The following is a 20,331-nucleotide window of genomic DNA, read 5'->3' as shown; positions in this document are numbered from 1 at the left end:
CTAGCCTTCTACCTTGGAACCAATCGCTAGCATTAATTCTAAAATGGAAGGTAAGGGTTTAAAAAAAAAAAACAAAACTGATTTGATTACCTTGCTGTGATTTTTCCTTTTTACGGATGTTATTTGTTTTAGGAGAAAATTTGCCCAATGTAATTTGCTATTTGATCTATATTTTTTTTCATTTAACTGTCACTCACCTCATGAAGGAAATAGTTAATAATAATCAAATAAATTCTTTGCTTCCTTTCTGCAGACTTTTCTATACAATGAACTGTATTTCTATAATACTAGGAAGAATACCTGGACAAAAGTTGAAATCCCCAATCCACCTCCCAGGCGTTGTGCTCATCAGGTACCGTAATTCAATATTTACTCATTTATTCCACCTAAATTTTTAACAGTTGCCTCACATTTGGTCCTTACTGTATAATTCTGTATAATAATTGTGATTTGAAATTAGGTCATATCCCAAGTTGCTTTGGGAATTGTATTGATTATGAAGGGTGTTGCCAAGGCCCAAGATCTGGTAGATACTGGAATCAGCTTTAAGTGTCAGAAACATGTTTAAAATGTTAGATAAGAGAACCAGCAAAGGCCTGAACTGGGAAGTCATTAGGAATTGGCACCAGAAGTTAACATCCTGGTTCTACTCTGGGGACACAGAGGAGCCCTGTGATGGTCACACTGGAAAGGCCAATGGGGAATGGATTCACCTGTTTTTAAAAAAAAATTGAGAGACATGTATATTTATTAGTGTATGTATATTTATCTGTATAACTAGACATAATGCTAAATCTTTTTTTAACGTACACATCCCTAGGAATGTCCCTCCATTCTAGAACGTATGATCTGTTGTTTTTGTTTTTTCAAATATATAAATGGTTTGGTGAAAACATCACTCAAGAAAATACCATTTGCCTTCTGATGCCCCACTTAAAAGGAAGCTGGTGACCTTTTCATCTGTGATCTTGCTTCTTGAGTAATTATTATTAATATTCATCATCATCATTATCATCATCACTAACATTTATATAGTGCCTCCTCTGTGCCAAGGGCTGTTATAAGAGTTTATATTTATTAATATATTATTCCCGTCACCTCCCTGGGAGGCAGGTACTATTATTATTCCCATTTTACAGATGAGGAAATTGAAGCCAGCAGGTTCAGCGCCCTACCCAGGCTCACCCTGTAAATGAGGCTGGATTTGAACTCAGGCCTCTGGGCTCCACACTCTGTCCGTGGCTCCACCTAGCTGTCTCCCATATGAGTGTCCCCAGAGGGGTGTCTCGTTCTGACCATGCGTCCTGTTGTGGTGATGCATGAGCACACTGGCTTTTTGGGGGGGTGCTCACGTGTTTTGGGGGGGAGGTCAGCTGAGTTTTCCTGTGATTGGGATTCATTGGTGAGTGGGCTACCCACTGGACCCCTTCTCCCCTCCCTCCCCCTGAGGCAGATAGCCAGGTGTCAGGAACCCCCTGTGGGCCCTAGGTCCTCTCCTAATGGAGGCGGGGGGGGGGGGGGCGGGGGGGCGTTCCAGGGTGAGAGGAGGAGGGGACAGCTGGTATTCTTCCCCCCTTTAATCAATGGCTGTGTGACAAGGAAATCACTTTAAAAGACTGATATATATTAATTTAAGGTCGCCAAGGAATTCAGCTATGTAATTCCTAAATGAAAACTCAAGTCAGCAGTCAATCTTTTATGGAGTTTAATTACAACAGGAGGAAGAAAGGAATTAGAGATAGAGAGAGAGAAAAGGGAGAGAAGGGAATAGGGCTTAAATACCGCTTCTGTTTAGGCTGGGCCAAAAGGCCCAAGCCCTTAGATAGCTGGGGCAAAGAAAAGAGATCAGTCTCTATTACTCACGTGACCAAAATGGAGAAACAGCTTCCTTCAGAGCAAGCTTCTCAGAGCACACTCCAACCACTCAAACTCCTCAACCACCCCCCTGAGTCTTCAGACCCCTCTTTCTTTAAGGAAACCATCCAAGTTCCCTCCCCTCAGTTCTCACATCTACCAATCACTGTCCATCAATTTCCCTGTGCCAATGGAGGCTCTAGCTTAACCCAGGACCGCCCAGAGGTCTCTGGCTTTGCACATGTCTGTTGAAGGTCATATTTTCAAATAATTAAATCTTTGATCCTTTGCTACAGCCCTTCCTAAATCCTGTTAACCTGAGTAGGGTAGAGATTGGAATAATTAAATTTTGATCTAGGCTGCAGCCCTTCCTCAATCCTGTTAGGACTGAGTAGGGTGGAGATTGATTCCAAGTATCTCCATTGTATCAATTCTAAAATCAATCATGACTCAAAGAAATTCCTGTTCTATGCTTAAGCATAGGTCAAAGTCCTTTCCATTGTTCAGCAAAAGGTTTCTGTCCTAAAGTAATCTTAAGAAGGGAGGAGGAGGAACCTCCCATGCCAATGGGGTTCACATTCCAATAGCCAAGACCCACTATCAATAGGAAATTTTTCAAGTATGAAATTTCCCAATGGTGAAATTTTCCAACATTTATAAGTCTAAGAAATTTTGAGGTTTACAGCTGATTAAAGCAGTCATTGTAGAATGTCAGAGCCCGGTCCGCATTACACTGGTGGGGACCTGGCTTTTGTTGTAATGGCCCGGTTTTTGTAGAAAGTTACTCTAACTAGGGTAAGAAGTACTGTTACCTTATCTGCCCAGACCCCAAAATGGGCTTGTGGGAGAGGGAGCTGAGGCCTTTCTTTGGAGACCTCAAGCGTTATCCTCGGGCCAGTCATTGGTCCAGCTTGAGCAGGGCTCCCTGTTAGGAAGGGAGTGAGGAGGAAAAAGGGGTCTCTGTTGTCTCCTCCATCCCTGTGATGTATCTCGGACTCCTTCCTGGCCCACGTGTGTGAGACTTAATTGTAGTGTTCCCTGCGACAAGGCTTTCACCAGAGTTATAGTTAGGATGGTTCCAGAGGAGGTTAGGGTCAGGGGCCGAGGAGATGGCATGGGATTCACCTGAACGGCGTTCTCTGAGGACGTGAGGCGACCCAGGCCACAGGCCAAGCTCTGTCCTGATCACCTCCCTTTGGCGAGCCTCTTTCGTTTTTCTCTGTCCCAGTTTCCTTTCTGCCATGTTGACTGTGCTGCCTGTGCTTTTCCATAAGGGAAGTGATGAAATCTCCAAAAATGGGCTTAATTCTTACTTTCTAAGGCAGATATTTTTATGAGCCCTCATCCTGTTCTTTTTATTTTTTTTAAGATAGACTCGTATTTTCTGGAGATCATGTATTTTTTATCATTCAAAATTTAATATTTAATCTAAACATAGGAAACTTAGGTTTTGAGAAAAATTAACTAGTGAGTCAAAGGTACCCATTCATCTATGAACTGATTTGAGTCTATGGAAAGATTACTTTTTTTACTGCATTTCTTGTTATTTTGCCTTACTTAGAGGAACTCCATTAATTTGTTTATTAATAAATTAAAAATTAATAAATTAATTTTAAATTAATTTTATTTTTATAATTTATAAATTAATTAATAAAATAAAAATGATAATTAATAAATAAAATTAATAATTAATTAAAAATAATAAAAAATAAAAATAGAATCAGGTTCATCAAGGACATTCATTACAGTATTTGACCCTTTGGCCCTTAGTGATCTTGGATCTGAGATTGGACTTCTTTCTTCCCTTTCTGATCTGTTCCATCGATAACGATTTTGAATTCACATTCTACCCAGATGAGATCAAAGCCTGTGCATTTGAGTCATAAAGTCCTAGTGTTGCCTTTAGAATGAGCTATTTCTTGTCCTTTCCCTCACTCCCTCGCTCCCTTCCTCCCTCCTCACTAAGGTTCTGTGCTAAGGCCAAGAACGCTTGGTTCTCGCACCCCTCTGACCCCTGCTGTCCGTATGACCCTGGGTAAGTCCCTGGGCCTCTCTCGGTGTTCTCGGCAGCTCTTAGACTGTACTTTGCAGAGAAGGTTTCAGCCTGCGTTTGGTAGGAGGAGCTGCCACATCACGGAGTCTGTAGGGCAGCAGAAGCCCGGGCCCAGTTCCTATCCCTTTCTTTAGTGAAAGGAATTCTTTTCATTTGCTGCCTCTAAATGAATTAAAAATGTCTTGGATGTTATTTAGCATAAAACACAGATTCTTAGATGGCTCTGTGATCCTAACAGCTTCCCTGCTGCTGATGTGGCACCCACAGACACCCTCAGTCTTTCCTGGGTGTTTTGTTGGTATCTCTTTGAACAGCCTTTTCTGCTTCATTGGCTCGAGGGCTTCTTCCCTAGGCTTTCCCCCAGAGCCCTGCCCACATCTTGTGACTTGGAAGGGAACCTGGACCCTCGGCCCTCCCGAGCACAGACAGCCAGCGCTCTGCTCTCCCAGGATCAGAGTACAAGGCAATGGGATCTGGGGCCGCAGAGACCCATTAAACGGGACATTTTAGTGTGTGTTCTGTTAGAGTTGGGTTTCTGGTGTTGTTTAGTGAACATGGGGTCACCTGGGACCTTCCACTGGCTCTTGAGACTTCTTGTATAAAGGAGGCTTTCGTAGGAAAACCATAGACCAGACAGGTTGGCTTGCTCACTTCTGACTTTGGCAGTCGGGCTGGCTGGGGCCTCAGGAGGTCCGATACTAGAATTAGAAAAGACTGTGTGGAGAGGAGGCTACCTCTGCCACCAGCCTCTTTAGGGCCGGGGACCACAAATCCTCGGGGCGAATGGCCTGACCAGCAGGAACTCCCCTCTTCTCCAGCCTTGCTGGAATCAAGTGATGAGGAATACATTTTGTCTTTGACTCTATTTCCTGTTTTTGCTCACTTTGAAAAGATTGTGGCAGAGCTCTGGCTCCCAGAGTGTCCAGGGATGGGATCTTGCTAAAGGCACTGTCTGACCTCAGAGCCTACTCTGCCTCTCTGTCTCTCATTTCTGTTGGTTTCACAGCTATTCACCCTTACCTGTACATCACTCATTATTCTCTGTTCCAGTGAGTGTATTAGACACCTATTTTTGCAGTTGTAATCAGTATGCATCTAGTTTTCTGTCTTGCCTTTTTCACTTAGCACTGGTTCATAGATTAATTTCTATATGTTTACAGTCCTCATACTTGAAATTAAAAGTAACTAGTTTTCCATTATGCTGATATGCCTGAGTTGGGTATCTATTCTTCTGTTGTTGAGCATTTGGGCTGTTTTCAAATTTTCTAAAATGTAAATTTTTTGCTCCAATTTTTGATAAGTATAGGAATTTAATTTCAGTTTCAGGACAAGAATGGATCTTGGTTAAGAAACAGACTTATTTTCTTCCTTATTAACAGGTTTGTTTATCTGAAGGTAGGATGGAAAGCTTTTTTTCCTGACTATTCCTCTTTTATCAATTAGAAAAAATGACTATCACAAAACTCTTCTCTTCAATTATATAGTGTTTTGATATAATATCGTATCATCTAGGCAATATCTTGTGCATTCAATCAGCAGGTAAAAAGTTGTCCTGGTAATGTGCAAGACCTCCTCAAGCATTAGGAATGCCAAATAGGAGGAACTGAACTCTATAGGGATTGAGCAAAGCGATTTCCAAGGCAATAGAGTACAGTAAAAGCACCGTACTTGGAGTCCTGTCTCTGCCAGTAACCTGTGAGATCTTGGGAAACTTCCTGGGCCGTGACATCCTGAAAGTCATACAGAGAAGGTTGGACAAGGGAATCTTGAACCCCATCCCTTCTGTCCCCAGCTATACTTGTGTGGTGGTGACTGGGGAGAAGCCAGGCCCATGGCATACTGGCTGACCCAAGCCCTCAGCTGCAGCAGTGAGTACCTGCCTTTGTTTCCTCTCCCCCCCAAATTTGGAAAGAAGCCAGAATGGGACCTTAGTGATTTGGAAGTTTAAGAAGCAAAGATAACAACTCTGCCTTACAGAGAAGAGGATCTACCCTGGAGCTTGGAGAATAAAAATCAGAAAGTTGATATGGAGGGAAGGTATGGAATTGGTTAATGCTTAAGCACATGGCAGCTGAACCTATTGCAAAATCTGGATACATGGGCTGTGACTGAGGACCAGAGCAGAACCAAACCATATTCATTTCAGTTGTTTGTGTAATTTTAATCTCATTATATGTATTTTTAACTTTTTTTTTTAAAGGAGGGATATGGTATGGTTTTGCAGTTAGGGTTAAAGAAAGTTATCTAATCAATGAAGATAAAACTCTTCCCTTTATTCATTAAGAATTTATGTATGGGAGAGGGCAACAAGGTGGCTCAGTGGGTTGAGAGTCAGGGGTTCAAATCTGGCCTTAGACACTTCTTAGTTGTGTGACCCTGGGCAAGTCACTTAATCATAGTTGCCTGTGTAAGAGAGGAACTTGGACTTAACCTGCCAGAAGGAAGAGAGAAGCTGATTTTGCAGGCTGAAGGACCAACTGAACAGGGGAAGGGCAGGAAGGAGAAAGAGTTCTGAAGGAAGGAGAGAGGAGGCAAGAGGATCAGGACAGTTTGGAACTGAGTTCTTTCTGAGAAGCCCAACAGAAATGAGGACCTGAGCGGACCCCTGGACCAGCACCCTCCTCTTGTGGCTCTTAACCCAGTTTCCAGAGAAGACAAGCTGAGTGAATCCCCTGAAGTCCTTGAACTTGTTATAATAGCCAAGGCAGCTAGAAAGTCAGGAAATCTTCACAACTGACCCCAGGGGGGACAGGCAAGCAAAACCTGATATTGCTAGACTTTGGGGAGAAGGGGTTCACTTACTTCTAGGGACCTCCCATTCCCTCTGTCCCAATACCTCATTCCTCGATTCAATTGCCCTACCTTTATTTGCTCCCTTAGAATAAGCAACTGTTCATAAGAGCAAGTGACTGGCTTTATAGTATCTAAAAAAGGAAGGAGACTTTGAAGATTGGAGGGAAATCATATTTGTTTCAACCAAGTCTCTGAGGGAACAGAAGTTTGTGATCTTGAAGGCAGCCAGAGTGGGGTTTGCCAGGGAGAAGAGAAAGGGAAATCAATCCATCCCCTTTCTCTTTCTACTTGACTCCATTCCACCTCTACCTCACTCTGGTCCTGACCCAGTGGGGGGAGATTCCATTTTCTCTCCTCCACTTATATTATACCTGCCCTTATCATTATTCTGCATTAGAACTGGTACTTAGTATTGATTCTAAGACAGAAGATAAGGGTTTAATTTCAATTCTCACCACTACTCAGTGGTACAGTGGATGGAGAAATGGTCCTGGGGTCAGGAATCTTAAGTCTGGCCATACTAATAGCTGGTTTCCCTCTGCAAGTAGTCACTTTATCTCTGTCCGCCTTAATTTTCTCATCTTTAAAATAGGAATAATGGTATCACACCACCCTTCCAGGGCTATCATGAAGATAAGAAGAAATAATAATTGTATTATGGTGATTACCAACCTTAGAGTACTACATAAATGCTAACTGTTTGCTCCCATTCTTTCTGCAAGTGGATTTCTTTTAAACTAAGAACTTTTAGAATTTGCTGATTAATAGAACTTGTTGAAGAATCTCAGATGGCCATTTTGACCCTTATTAAAGTACTAGATTCTTAAAAAACATTTTTTAATCCTTTTTAATTGGGGTTGACTTGCCACAGAAAATGAAACCTTTGTACAAGTTTCAGACAAGTGGAAAGTGAAATGGAAAATGACATCTTCGCTTAACTCCAGCACTGCTGTGGTGACCCTGCAATTTTCCCCCAGGAAAGGAAGGCTCATCAGTGATACAGTGGCCCTGTTGGCTCCTGCTGGGGTCAGCTTCAGAGAGTGCCCAGGGCCAGGACCTTTCAAGAGGGACCCTCCGGCCTGAGCTGCCACCGTCTGTCCATCTAAGTGCTGATTTCTGTGGCCAGATGCATTCATTTCACAGATGTCTAAGCACCCTCCGAGTTTGAGATGCTTTTTTCTTGCTTTTGCTGAACTTGCTAGAGAACATGATGGTGCTTAGGAGTTTTAAAGGAGGATACCACTTCCAAACCATAATGATCTCCTTGGGAGGTAATAGGGAAATATGAACTATAAAGATGTTTTTGGGAGAAAAAGGTGATTTAAAATGGGTGTTGTGGGAGGGAACTGAGCCTTATTTGGCCTCAGTTTCCTCATCTGTAAAATGAAGAGTTTGGAACACATGATCTTTCCAACTCTAAAATACTATGGTCCAATGAAATAGGAACATTTGCTTTGTTGAGGAATGCCCAAGTACCCTTACTGATGGGAAGGAGAGAAATGCATCTTAGATACACAGTTGCTAACTGCTCAGATTCATCTCTGGCCTATTCAAAGAGGGGGTTCTCTGTGCTTGCAATATCTGAGTCAGAATAACCCAAGCCACACTGCTTTCCTGTCCCCACTGCTGGAAGACAGACCTTGAGATGTGCTGATTTATAAAGTGCCTGCATATTCCATTAGCCAGTTAATTTATTATGGACTAAGAGCTGTACCAGACAGAGGGAATTAAGGGCCAAGTCAGACTTTCATTAGCTGTTTATTGCAGTTAGCATGAAGAGAGGAAGAAATATAAAGAAAAGATGGAGGAGCCTTGGATTTGGCATCTGAACATCTGGGTTAAAATCTCAGCTGTGTTTACACTCATGTGATTATATTTGAGCTGTGTCCAGTTTCCTTATCTTGAAAATCAGGAAAATAAACCCTCAGTTCCCTTCCAGCTCTAAATCTTATGAGAAAGGTTAGTTTTTAAGAACCATGGAAAAAAAGTCCTATAAAGGTTTGAGACATAAAACAGTAGCTACATTTATCTTAATTTTCAAAACATACCAGGGAACAGAAGCCTTTATTTTAAAAAATGCAACCAAAACATAAAGTACAAACCAAAAAAAAAAAACCTCGTGAATTTCATGTGAGAGCACTATTACCTACTTGGCCCTTCATTGGAATCAGATAAATCTGGAACTCTTTGGAAACTCCAGAATCTCAGGACAGGATCTTTGTTACAAACCCTTCCAATTCCTGGAGGCCAGAGTGGTTCTTGTAACAGTTAAAAGAGTGGTTGCCTTAAACTGCCTGCGAAAATATGGTTTCAAGACAGTGTCTTGAGTTAAATCAAAATAAAGTGGTCGCCATGGGGAAACATTCCCAAATATGAAATACCCAAGTCAGCTGGGTTTTTATGGAGGTTTTAATTAATACAAATTAAGGAATTAATGAAAGGGAGAGAGAGAGAGAGTAAGAGGAAATAATGAGAAAAGGGCTAGGCCAGCCTAGCCTTAAGCCTTACGAGAGAGATCAGCCAGTCTTTTATCAACTCACCACAAGATCCTTCCAAGCAAAACTCTAGTGTTCAGAGAGACCCTCCAGTATAGCTCAGGAAGCTCCACTTCAGCTTCCAAGGCTGAATTCCCTTTTAGCCATGGAGACAAGCCTTCTATTTAGCTCCGTAGCTGAATTCACTTTCAGAGGCCTTTTGGCCTCCTTTTAAAGAGAATTTTCTCCTATGTCACCTCCCCTAAGTTTTCACATCTACCAATCACAATAGACATTTTCACAGGACTGACCATTCTTAATTCACACCTTGTTTAGTTCTCAACTTCTCTGGGTAGACTAAAACTTCATACTTCTTTTGTTAAGCTTGCCCCTTGCAAGTTTGCAAGTTGCCTGACCTTTTAGTGATTAATTTGACCTTTAAAGGTACTTAGCACCCTTTTGTATTAGATCTAAAAATAGACCTAGCTTAAGGGCTTTTGCCTCACTATAAGTATGGGTTAAGTACTTTTTTATTGTTCAGTAAGGAGTTTACAACTTTATCTTCCCCTAAAGTATGCCTAAGTATGGGTGGAATAATGTAAAATTCTCAATACATTCCTGACTAAGTACTTCCATTGTTTAAAATGGGGAATAGCCTTAACCAAATGTTCTAAGGTAGAGTCTGAGAATTTTTTAAGATTCACAAGTCTGAGAAATTTTAAGATTCACATTCTGACCTAGACTTTCTTCATTCCCTTTCAGAAGAATCTTGGGGAGAAAGTATCTGAGGGTCCCATTTGATTCAGGAACCCTTTATACTCACTCTCCAGATCTGCTTTCTAGGAATTTGCACAGGCTATACTAGATTATACAGTTACCTTTGGGGGATTGAGGTTTTTCTTTTTCAGTCTATTTTTGGTAATCTAACCTTACAAGAGCAAAATTACTACACTACTCTTGGGCCTGAGGATTTTCCAACAGATGTTTCCAACATTTTCCAAATGTGAATTTTCCAATATTGAATTGGTACCATGCATATTTTGCATTGCTTTTCTGTAGTCTATGCAATAATATAGAAAATCATAACAATGGTGGCATCAACCACTGATTTTTAGATATGCCCTGCAATGTTCAGAGAACCTACCATTTTGTGCAGAGTGTGAATTGTAATGGTGGCTGCAGCTCTTGTCTTTGCACATAGATATAAACTGTTTGTTATAGATCTGGCACAGGAGCCTCCATCCTTGAAGTATTCAGAATTTGAGCTATGTATGATCATGGAAAATTTAGTCATAAGTGTTTATTAGCCATTATTAACTTTGTGAATGTCTGAGATTATTCAACAGACTGCTATTTATCCAGAATGTTTGGGGATGGGGGAAAGGGATGCAGTTAGTGGAATATTCTTTTTATTTCAAAATTTAACAGAGAACCAAAAAGCCATACATGAATTAACAGTTTTCATAGTTGTTTGTATGGTAATAAATCCTAGTTAATATTAATTATGCCAAATGTAATTTTCTTAAGGCCCTTTAAGGTTTAATGTTAGTATATATTATCTTTATATGGATTGGTATTTATTCTCATCTCTAAAATGAAGGTGTAATAGTGCCTACTGCCCAGAGTTGTGAAATAACTTGCAAAGTGCTTCACTAAAATTGTAAAGAACTATACAAATGCTAGTTATTATTATCATTGTTTTTATTATTAGCTGGGTCCACAATGAAAGGGAAAGACTGTGGGACTGCATTTAGAATCCCAGTAGTGCTTTCTGTGATCCCAAGCTGTTCTCTGTCCATCTTGTCAATTTTATATTTTTCTGGGGCTATTATATATATGCTGAAAGTCAGGCAGGACCAAGATCTTCAAAGACTCCCAATGATAGGTGAAAATGGAAAAATGATGGGAGTGGGTGGGAGATGTATCCAAATAGCAACATGTTCCAAGGATGTTGCACATGGAAGAAATTCTGTAAAAGACAATATTCATGGTACATGAGAACTGAAAATGAGGTGGGATGGTCATGCATTAAGATTAAGGGATAACAGACTTAAGCCTAGGTGTGAGACTGAACATATATATATATATATATTTTTTTTTTCCTCTAGTTAACAAGTGCTTGTTTCTTCTCCTTGCACATAAGTTATTAAGAGGCTCAGAGACAGGCTTCTAGCACATCAGGTCAGACCCTGTGGAAGATTAGATGAGGATTGTACAATCAGTTTAATTATCCCTCCTTTCTCTTTTAGAGTTTATATACAACATGGAAAATAAGTTTGGGTCATTTATTTATCCTGCTTGTTAGAATTTTTACAGTTGATTTTTTTCCTTTTTTTTTTAATTTAGAATATTTTTCCATGGTTCCATGATTCATGATTCTCCCCCCTTCTTTCCTCCCCGCTCCCGAAGCCAACAAGCAGTTCCACTGGGTGGTACATGTATCATTATTCAAAACCTATTTCCATGTTATTCATTTGTTAGAATTTTTAGTAAATGAAGGAACAGTTAGGGATATATGTCCCAAAAGTGTCATTAAGAACCGCCCACCCCAAAAGATTTATCTTTTCAAGGATTTTTTTTATCAATCATATGTAATGACAAGAAGGAACTATATGAAGTATTCAGATGTTCATCCGTTGAAGAATGGTTAAATTGTGGTACATTAATGGGATGGAATGTGTTGTAGCATCTGAACAGGTTGTCTAATGAATGACCTGAATGCACCATGAAAGGTAGCGTGGTTGTCTTCCCAAGCGATGGTGGCAAAGGATTGATCTGTAGTAGGCAGGATGCTTCCTCTGTGTTCTAGGAGCTACTGTGATGAGAGCCTGGATCCAGGAAGACCTGAGTTCAAATTCAGCTTTAGACACTCACTAGCTGGGTGACCCTGGGCAGATCACATGACTGATTTCTGCCTCAGTTTCTTCATCTGTAAAATGGGGATCATTATAACATCTGTCTTCCAGAGTGGTTGTGAGGACCAAATGAGATGATGATTGTAAAGAGCTTATTGTAATGCTTGGCATGTAGTAGGGACTTTATGAATGCCTGTTCCCTTCCCTGCCCTGGAGAGAGTGGCCAGAGATACAGTTTAAGCTCACTTCTTCCTTGTCTTACCTACTTGTCTTACTGTCATACTGTCCTTGAGCACCCCACTCTCCCCCTGATCTCTTTCCTCTTCTGCTTGTGCCAAGCTTTTCCATCCTCTGTTAAAGAGATAAACTCGAGGGTTTCTAGCTGCAGTCAGCCTGCTGGGCTTGTACATCACTGCCATAGCCTCTAAGACTTAAGATTCATGCCCACGTCCCAGCAAGAATTTGCAAACATTGCCTCACTTCCCTAAGATGGCAAGGCCCTGGGCTATGAACAAGGGCTGCTTTTGGATGGGCGACTGTCCAGCAGGTGGCATGCCAACAGTTAGATCTTCCCAGACAGGCAGGTATTGCCACAGCCCGGATCCTCCCTCTGCCCTCTACTTTAAGAAAGAGCACAATGAAACAAAACCCAAGTGTTGGCGAGATCACCTGCATGTTGTCTGAGGCTTGTCAGTAGTGCTATGTCACTGACTGCCACTGGGCAGTGCCTTCTCCCAAATGCCCAGCCTTGGGAATGGAGAACTAAAGCCAACCCAAGGGGGGTTCTGTGTCTGTGCTGACCCACAGGTCGTTGGTCATCTCTCAGGGACACCTGTCTGATGGATATCAATGCTCTTGTGACATTTGGAGGCTTCTGGGGTTCCCTTGAGAGTGAAGGACTGTGTGTTGGAGGCCAGTAAGAAAAGCATTAATCAATCCTAATTATGGAATTTTTGCCTTTGGTGCCTTGTCCTTCTACTTGATTTGTGTTCAGGGAGTAGTTAGGGACATTTCTTCTTGCGAATTTTCTCTTTGCTGAGACTTGGTCATCTTCCTCTCACTTGGAGGGTTTGGAGATCTCAAAGTTCCAGAGTTTTTCTCACTCTCATGGTTGGTGATGTCATCTGTTTTTACTTCCTTTTACCTTCTCTTAAAACTTTTCTGCCACCACTGTCTGGGACATCTTGTTGGCCACAAAACCAGGATAGCTAACACTCAGCTCAGTTTTTGAATCTAGAAAATGAAGCTGCTAGAGTAGAGCAGGGATTCACAGACTCTGCACTCTGGGGAAGTCCATTAACCCCATCTCAGAATTCTGGTTTTTAAAAATGTAAAATATAGAGATTTGTCAAGTAACCCCAACCTAATGAGACAAAAGTGTGGGTTTTTTTTTCCTTATTTCAGTTTATAGACCCTTTGAAATTTTCTCCTTTGCCCCTTAAGGTTCCATGGACTACAAGTTAAGAACTCCTGGTCTTGATGATTTCTAATATTTCATCTAGATCTAACAGTTTAAAAATGTATAACACCATTATCAGGTTGGCTATAGGAAAATGAATTTTTCAGTGACAATGCCTGAAATTCATCTACTGAGTCATGGAATGTTTATCATCTGTGTCCATGGAGAGGATACTCTCACTACCCAAATGATAGTTTTAAAAAAAAATTTTATTTAATTAGTCAACTTAGAACATTTTTCCTTGGTCACAAAAATCATTCTTTCCCGTTTCTCCCACCACCCCTTCCCGTAACTGACACGCAATTCCACTGGGTTTTACGTGTATCCTTGATCAAAACCCATTTCCATGTTGTTGATGTTTATAGTAGGGTGATCATTTAGAGTCTGTATCCTTAATCATATCCCCCTCAACCCATGTAATCAAACAGTTGTTTTTCTTCTATGTTTCCGCCCCTGCAGTTTTTCCTCTGAATGTGGATAGCATTCTTTCTCGTAAATCACTCCAAGTTATTCTGGATCACTGCATTGCCTCTAATGGAGAAGTCCATTACGTTTGACTGAACCACAGTGTATCAGTCTCTGTGTACAATGTTCTCCTGGTTCTGATCCTTTCACTCTGAATCAATTCCTGGAGGTTGTTCCAGTCCCTATGGAATTCCTCCACTTTATTATTCCTTTGAGCACAATAGTATTCCATCACCAACAGGTACCACAATTTGTTCAACTATTCCCCAGTTGAAGGGCATCCCCTCATTTTCCAATTTTTTGCCACCACAAAGAGTGCAGCTATGAATATTCTTGTACATGTCTTTTTCCTTATGATCTCTTGGGGTTCTAACCCAGCAGTGCTATGGCTGGATCAAAGGACAGACAGTCTTTTAGCACCCTTTGGGCATAGTTCCAAATTGCCCTCCAGAATGGTTGAATCAATTCACAACTCCACCAGCAATGCATTAATGTCCTGACTTTGCCACATCCCCTCCAGCATTCATTACTTTCCTTTGCTGTCATGTTAGCCAATCTGCTAGGGATGAGGTGGTACCTCAGAGTTGTTTTGATTTGCATCTCTGATTATAAGAGATTTAGAACACTTCTTCATGTGCTTATTAATAGTTTTGATTTCTTTAATTGAAAATTGCCTATTTATGTTCCTTGCCCATTTATCAATTGGAGAATAGCTTCATTTTTTGTACAATTGATTTAGCTCTTTATAAATTTGAGTAATTAGACCTTTGTCAGAGGTTTTTGTTATGAAGATTATTTCCCAATTTGTTTCTTCCCTTCTAATTTTGGTTGTAATGGTTTTGTTTGTACAAAAACTTTTTAATTTGATGTAGTCAAAATTATTTATTTTACATTTTGTTATTTTTTTCTAACTCTGGCTTGGTTTTAAAAGCTTTCCTTTCCCAAAGATCTGACATGTATACTATTCTGTGTTCACCTAATTTACTTATAGTTTTCTTCTTTATATTTAAGTCATTTACTCATTCTGAATTTATCTTGGTGTAGGGTGTGATATGTTGATCTAAACCTAGTCTCTCTCATACTGTTTTCCAATTTTCCCAGTAGTTTTTATCAAATGGTGGATTTTTGTCCCAAAAGCTGGGATCTTTGGGCTTATCATAAACTGTCTTGCTGAGATCACTTACCCCAAGTCAGTTCCACTGATCTTCTTAGTCAGTCTCTTAGGACCATATTGTCTTGATGATCATTGCTTTATAGTATAGTTTGAGATCTGGGACTGCAAGGCCACCTTCCTTCGCATTTTTTGTCATGATTTCTCTGGATATCCTTGATCTTTTGTTCTTCCAAATGAACTTTTTTATGTTTTTTTCTAATTAAGTGAAAAAGTTTTGGTAGTTTGATGGGTATGGCACTAAATAAGTAAATTAATTTGGGTAGGATTATCATTTTTATTATGTTAGCTCGTCCTACCCATGAACAGTTAATGTTTTTCCAATTATTTAGATCTAGTTTTAATTGTGAGGAAAGTATTTTATAGCTGTGCTCATATAGTTCCTGTGTTTGTCTTGGCAGATAGATTCCTAAGTATTTTATATTGTCTAGGGTGATTTTTAAATGGAATTTCTCTTTCTAATTCTTGCTGCTAAGATGTGTTGGAAATATATAGAAATACTAATGACTTACATGGGTTTATTTTGTAACCTGCAACTTTGCTAAAGTTGTTGGTTATTACTACTAGCTTTTTAGTTTATTCTCTAGGATTCTTTAAGTAGACCATCATATCTGCAAAAAGTGATAGCTAGGTCTCCTCATTGCCTATTATAATACCTTCAATTTCTTTTTCTTCTCTAATTGCTACTGCTAGTGTTTCTAGTATGTTAAATAATAGAGGTGATAATGGGCATCCTTGTTTCACTCCTGATCTTATTGGGAAGGCTTCTAGTTTATCCTCATTGCAGATGATGTTTGCTGATGGTTTTAGATATATACTGTTTATTATTTTTCAGAAAGGCCCTTCTATTCATATACTTTCTATTGTTGTTGTTTTTTAAACCCTTACCTTCCATCTTGAAATCAATACTGTGTATTGGTTTCAAGGCAGAAGAATGGTGAGGGCTAGGCAATGGGGATTTAGTGACTTTCCCAGGGTCACACAACTGGGAAGTGTCTGAGGTCAAATTTGAAACTAGGACCTCCCATCTCTAGGCCTGGCTCTCAATTCACTGAGCTACCCAGCTGTCCCCTCTAGTGTTTTCAATAGTAATGAATGTTGTATTTTGTCAAAGGCTTTTTCTGCATCTATTGAGGTAATTATGTGATTTTTGTTGGTTTGCTTGTTAATATGATCAATTATGTGAATGGTTTTCCTAATATTGAACCATCCTTGCATTCCTGGTATAAATCCCACCTGATCATAAGAAATAACCCTTGTGATCACTTGCTGGAGTCTTTTTGCTAGTATTCTATTTTAAGATTTTTGCATCTAAATAGTTTTCTTTTTCTGTTTTTGACCTGCCTAGCTTCGGAATCAGCACCATATTTGTGTCATAAAAGGAATTTGGTAGAACTCCTTTGCTTATTCTGTCAAATAGTTTGTATAATATTGGGATTAGTTGTTCTTTGAATGTTTGATATGTAATGGAGAAGTTTTGTGGGTGGTAAAAGAAATGGGATCTAGGAGAGACAGCTGATGTTTAGTTTGGCTCAGAGAAAGAAGAAGAAGAGGTTTGATTAGTTTTCCTCTTTAGCCTTCACTCCTCACCTATGGCTGCTGTCACAGATTGACTCTTGTCCCTCTTGTCCCCTTCCACTACTAAAACCTAAAATGTTTCTTCTTAGGAGGATGTCTCTTCTCCTTAAGCTGTTTCACTTCACACTTGATTCAAATTTGGGAAAGGATAACCACTGTAATGTAAATTAATTCAGTTAGAGTAATACAAAGAAATGGCTGGCAGGGAAAAGAATGGGAAAGGAAAATGGGTCAAAGGAGGTCCCTTTCTCTAACTAACCCCTTTCCCTCCCTCCTTGAGTTTGGGGGGAAGTCAGGCTTTGGCAACCTGAGCCCCTTGAAAGGTAGTCAGGTTGATTGACCCTGGGTTTGGCCCCTTGGCCACAGTTCAGACTTAGGACACCAGGAGTTCTGAGGTACAGTTTTGACGAAGGCTCAAATGTCTTTCTTCAGATCTTCCTTCAGTTTGGGAATGGGGGGTGGGGTGGAGAATGTCCAGTCATTAGGAGATGGAAAAGATGGGTATATCCCAGGAGAAAGGCGTGGCCAGACCTCTCCTTCTAGGCTTCTCAAGGTCGAGAGAGCTATCCAACTGAAATCTCAGCCAGAATTTTCTTGTTTCTCTTAACATTCCAGCCTCTTGGGACCCCTCCCCCATTGAGGTAAGCAGATCCACAAGGGCTTCTGCATGGCAGTTTTTCTTATGTGCAAACCTGTCACATATAGAATTCATTTGTGAATTTATCTGGTCCTGGGGATTTTTTCTCTTAGGGGGTTCTTTGATGGCTTGTTCAATTTCTTTTTCTGATATGGGGTTATTAAGGTATTCTATTTCTTCTGTTAACTTAGGCAATTTATATTTTTGTAAATGTTCATCCATATAACCTAGATTGCCATATTTATTGCCATATAATTGGGCATAATAGTTTTTAATGATTTACTTTAATTTCCTCTTCATTAGAGATGAGATTTCCCTTTTCATCTTTGATATTGTTAATTTGGTTTTCTTCTTTCCTTTTTTAAATTAGATTGACCAATTCTTTGTCTATTTTATTTGTTTTTTCAAAATACCAGCTTCTAGTCTTATTAAATCAATAGTTCTTTGACTTTTGATTTTACTGATTTCTCCTTTAATTTTTAGACTCTCTTAATTTAGTTTTCATCTGAGTATTTTTATTTGTTCACTTTCTAGTTTTTTAAATTTGCACGCCCAATTCATTGACATCTGCCCTTTGTAATTTGTTAATATATGAACTCAAGGATATAAATTTCCTCCTAAGTACTGCTTTGGCTGAGTCCCATAGATTTTGAAAGGATGTCTCATCATTTTCATTTTCTTCAATGAAATTATTAATTGTTTCTATGATTTGTTCTTTAACCGATTTTGGAGAATTGTATTATTTAATTTCCAACTAATTTTTTTTTTTGCCTCTCCATGTACACTTACTAATTATCATTTTTATTGCATTGTGTACTAGCGGGGGATCAGGAACCAAAATTTGACAGGTAACTGGGAGGGAGGGAACAGATAAAGAGACACACCACTTCCTTCCCAGGCAGAGCTCTCTCAGAGAAAATGGAGTTGGATATCTGACCAGAGCACAAGGGTAAGAGAAAATCCCCTTCAGTCTCTGTTACTATTCTTTTCTTTAGCTGATGGTTATCTATGATCCCCTTGGTATATTGAAGAAAATGTTTGGTTTCTCAGTAAGTTAAAAGATCTATTTATTAGGGGATAGGTTTGGTATAGTAAATTAGGGAAGAGGGAACAGGAAGTCCCTGATCTGTTTTCCACCTAGAGTTTCTTCAGGGGTTTGAAGCTCAGGTTTAGGGACTAAGTCCCAGAAGACCTAAAGATCTTTGTGTATTCAAGATGATGTATTTTCTTGAGACAGAGATATAGTTTTTGAAGGAAATCTTCTGAAGGATAGGCTATTGCCTTCCCCAAAGGGAAAAAAAGTCTTATCTAACCACTATAAAGACAGATGGTTAGTCCAGATTTCTTGAGTTCAATGAGGAATTTGTAGCCAGAAAAACTCAGTGATATTTGTTCCTTTCCTTCTCGGTTCAGAAGGAATAAAAAGATGTATTCCTGACTGATCACCTGCTTTTCTTAACTGGAGATTCCATTCCCTTCCCCTGTTGGCAGCCAAAGTTCGAAAAATCCAGTTCTTGTATTTCCTTCAGTATTTCTCTCCCACAACTGTGATCTCAAAAGGTTGCATTTATTATTTCTGTTCTTTTGTGCTTGTTTGCAATGTTTTATGCCCTAGTACATGGGCAATCTTTGTGAATGTACCATGTGCTGTTGTGTGTGTCTATTTATTTTTCTCCACATATCTACTAACTAATTTTTCTAAGATTCCATTCACTTCTCTTACCTCTTTGTTATTTATTTTTTGATTTGATTTATCTAGTTCTGATAGAGGAAGGTTCAGGTCTCCCACTAGTATAATTTTTCTATCTATTTCATCCTTGAGCTCCACTAGTTTCTCCTTTAAAAATTTGGATGCTATGCCATTTGGTGCATACATGTTGAGTACTGATCTTTCCTCATTGTCTATACTGTCTTTGATCAGGATGTAATTACCTTTCCTATCTCTTTTGACTAGATCTATTTTTATTTTGGCTTTGTCAGATATCATGATTACGATTCCTGCCTTCTTTTTCTCAGTTGATGCCCAATAGATTTTTCTCCATCCGCTTACCATTACCCTATGTGTATGTGTATCTACTTTCCTCATGTGTGTTTCTTGTAGACAACATATTGTAGGATTTTGGTTTCTAATCCACTCTGCTATTTGCTTGTGTTTTATGTGTTTTATGGGTGAGTTCATTCCATTCACATTCAGTGTTACGATTACCAGCTGTGTTTTTCCCAACATTTTGATTTCCATTCCTAGTCCTGTTCTTTCTTCTTTCACTATTTCCTTATATACCAGTGTTTTGTTTTTAACCAGTTCCCCTAATTTCCACCCTTATTTTACTTCCCTTTCTACCCCCCCTCCGTTCTTATTCCTCTCTTATTTTCTTTACAGTCATTTTAAACTACCCTCCCCTTCTCCCTCCCTTGTATTGATTCCCTTCCCACCAGTCCGTTTGTTACCTTTCTACTTCTCTATAGGGCGCGAATCAATTCTCTGCCCCAATGGATTTGATTGTTCTTCCCTCTTTGGGTCAATTTCAGTGCAGGTAAGAATTAAGTATTTCCTGTCTCCAACCTCTTTACCCTTCCAGTGTATTGGTGGTCTGTCCCACTCCCTGCCATGAGCTTCTTTATGACATATAAATCTACCCCATTTTGTTTCTTTTCCCATTTCTTTTAGTTTTAACCTCTTTTTTTCTCTAATTATATATATATATATATATACATATATATATATGCATTTATAACTGTTCCCTCTAAGTATAATTCTTCTAGCTACCTAGGTGATAATAACAATTTTTAAGAATTACCATTATCCTCTTTTTTTGTAGGGCTACATATCATTTTAACTTATTGGGTCCCTTAAAAAAAGTTATTTTTTTGTTTTTTTCCCCCTTTCTTAATTACCTTTTGGTGATTCTCTTGAGTTCCATGTTTGGGCATTAAATTTTCTGTTCAAGTCCGGTCTTTATGAATGCTTGGAAGTCTTCTATTTTATTAAATG

The 20,331-nt window shown here is 39.5% G+C and overlaps 1 protein-coding gene across 4 annotated transcripts in view; it reads left to right on the top strand.

Annotated features, from left to right (window-relative positions):
• The window catches only part of KLHDC4 (kelch domain containing 4), a 105,565-nt gene that overhangs the window by 17,381 nt on the left and 67,853 nt on the right, over window positions 1–20,331 (top strand). For all 4 annotated transcript variants that reach the window (XM_007477273.2, XM_007477272.3, XM_056810594.1 and 1 more), the window contains one exon: window positions 254–352. In XM_007477273.2, the coding sequence (XP_007477335.2) occupies window positions 254–352 (99 nt within the window). The remainder of the gene's footprint in view (window positions 1–253; window positions 353–20,331) is intronic.

Source organism: Monodelphis domestica, chromosome 1 (assembly GCF_027887165.1).
Source record: "Monodelphis domestica isolate mMonDom1 chromosome 1, mMonDom1.pri, whole genome shotgun sequence".
Lineage (NCBI taxonomy): Eukaryota > Metazoa > Chordata > Mammalia > Didelphimorphia > Didelphidae > Monodelphis > Monodelphis domestica.
Note: the sequence above shows the minus strand (reverse complement) of the source record. Positions and strands in the feature narration are given on the sequence as shown.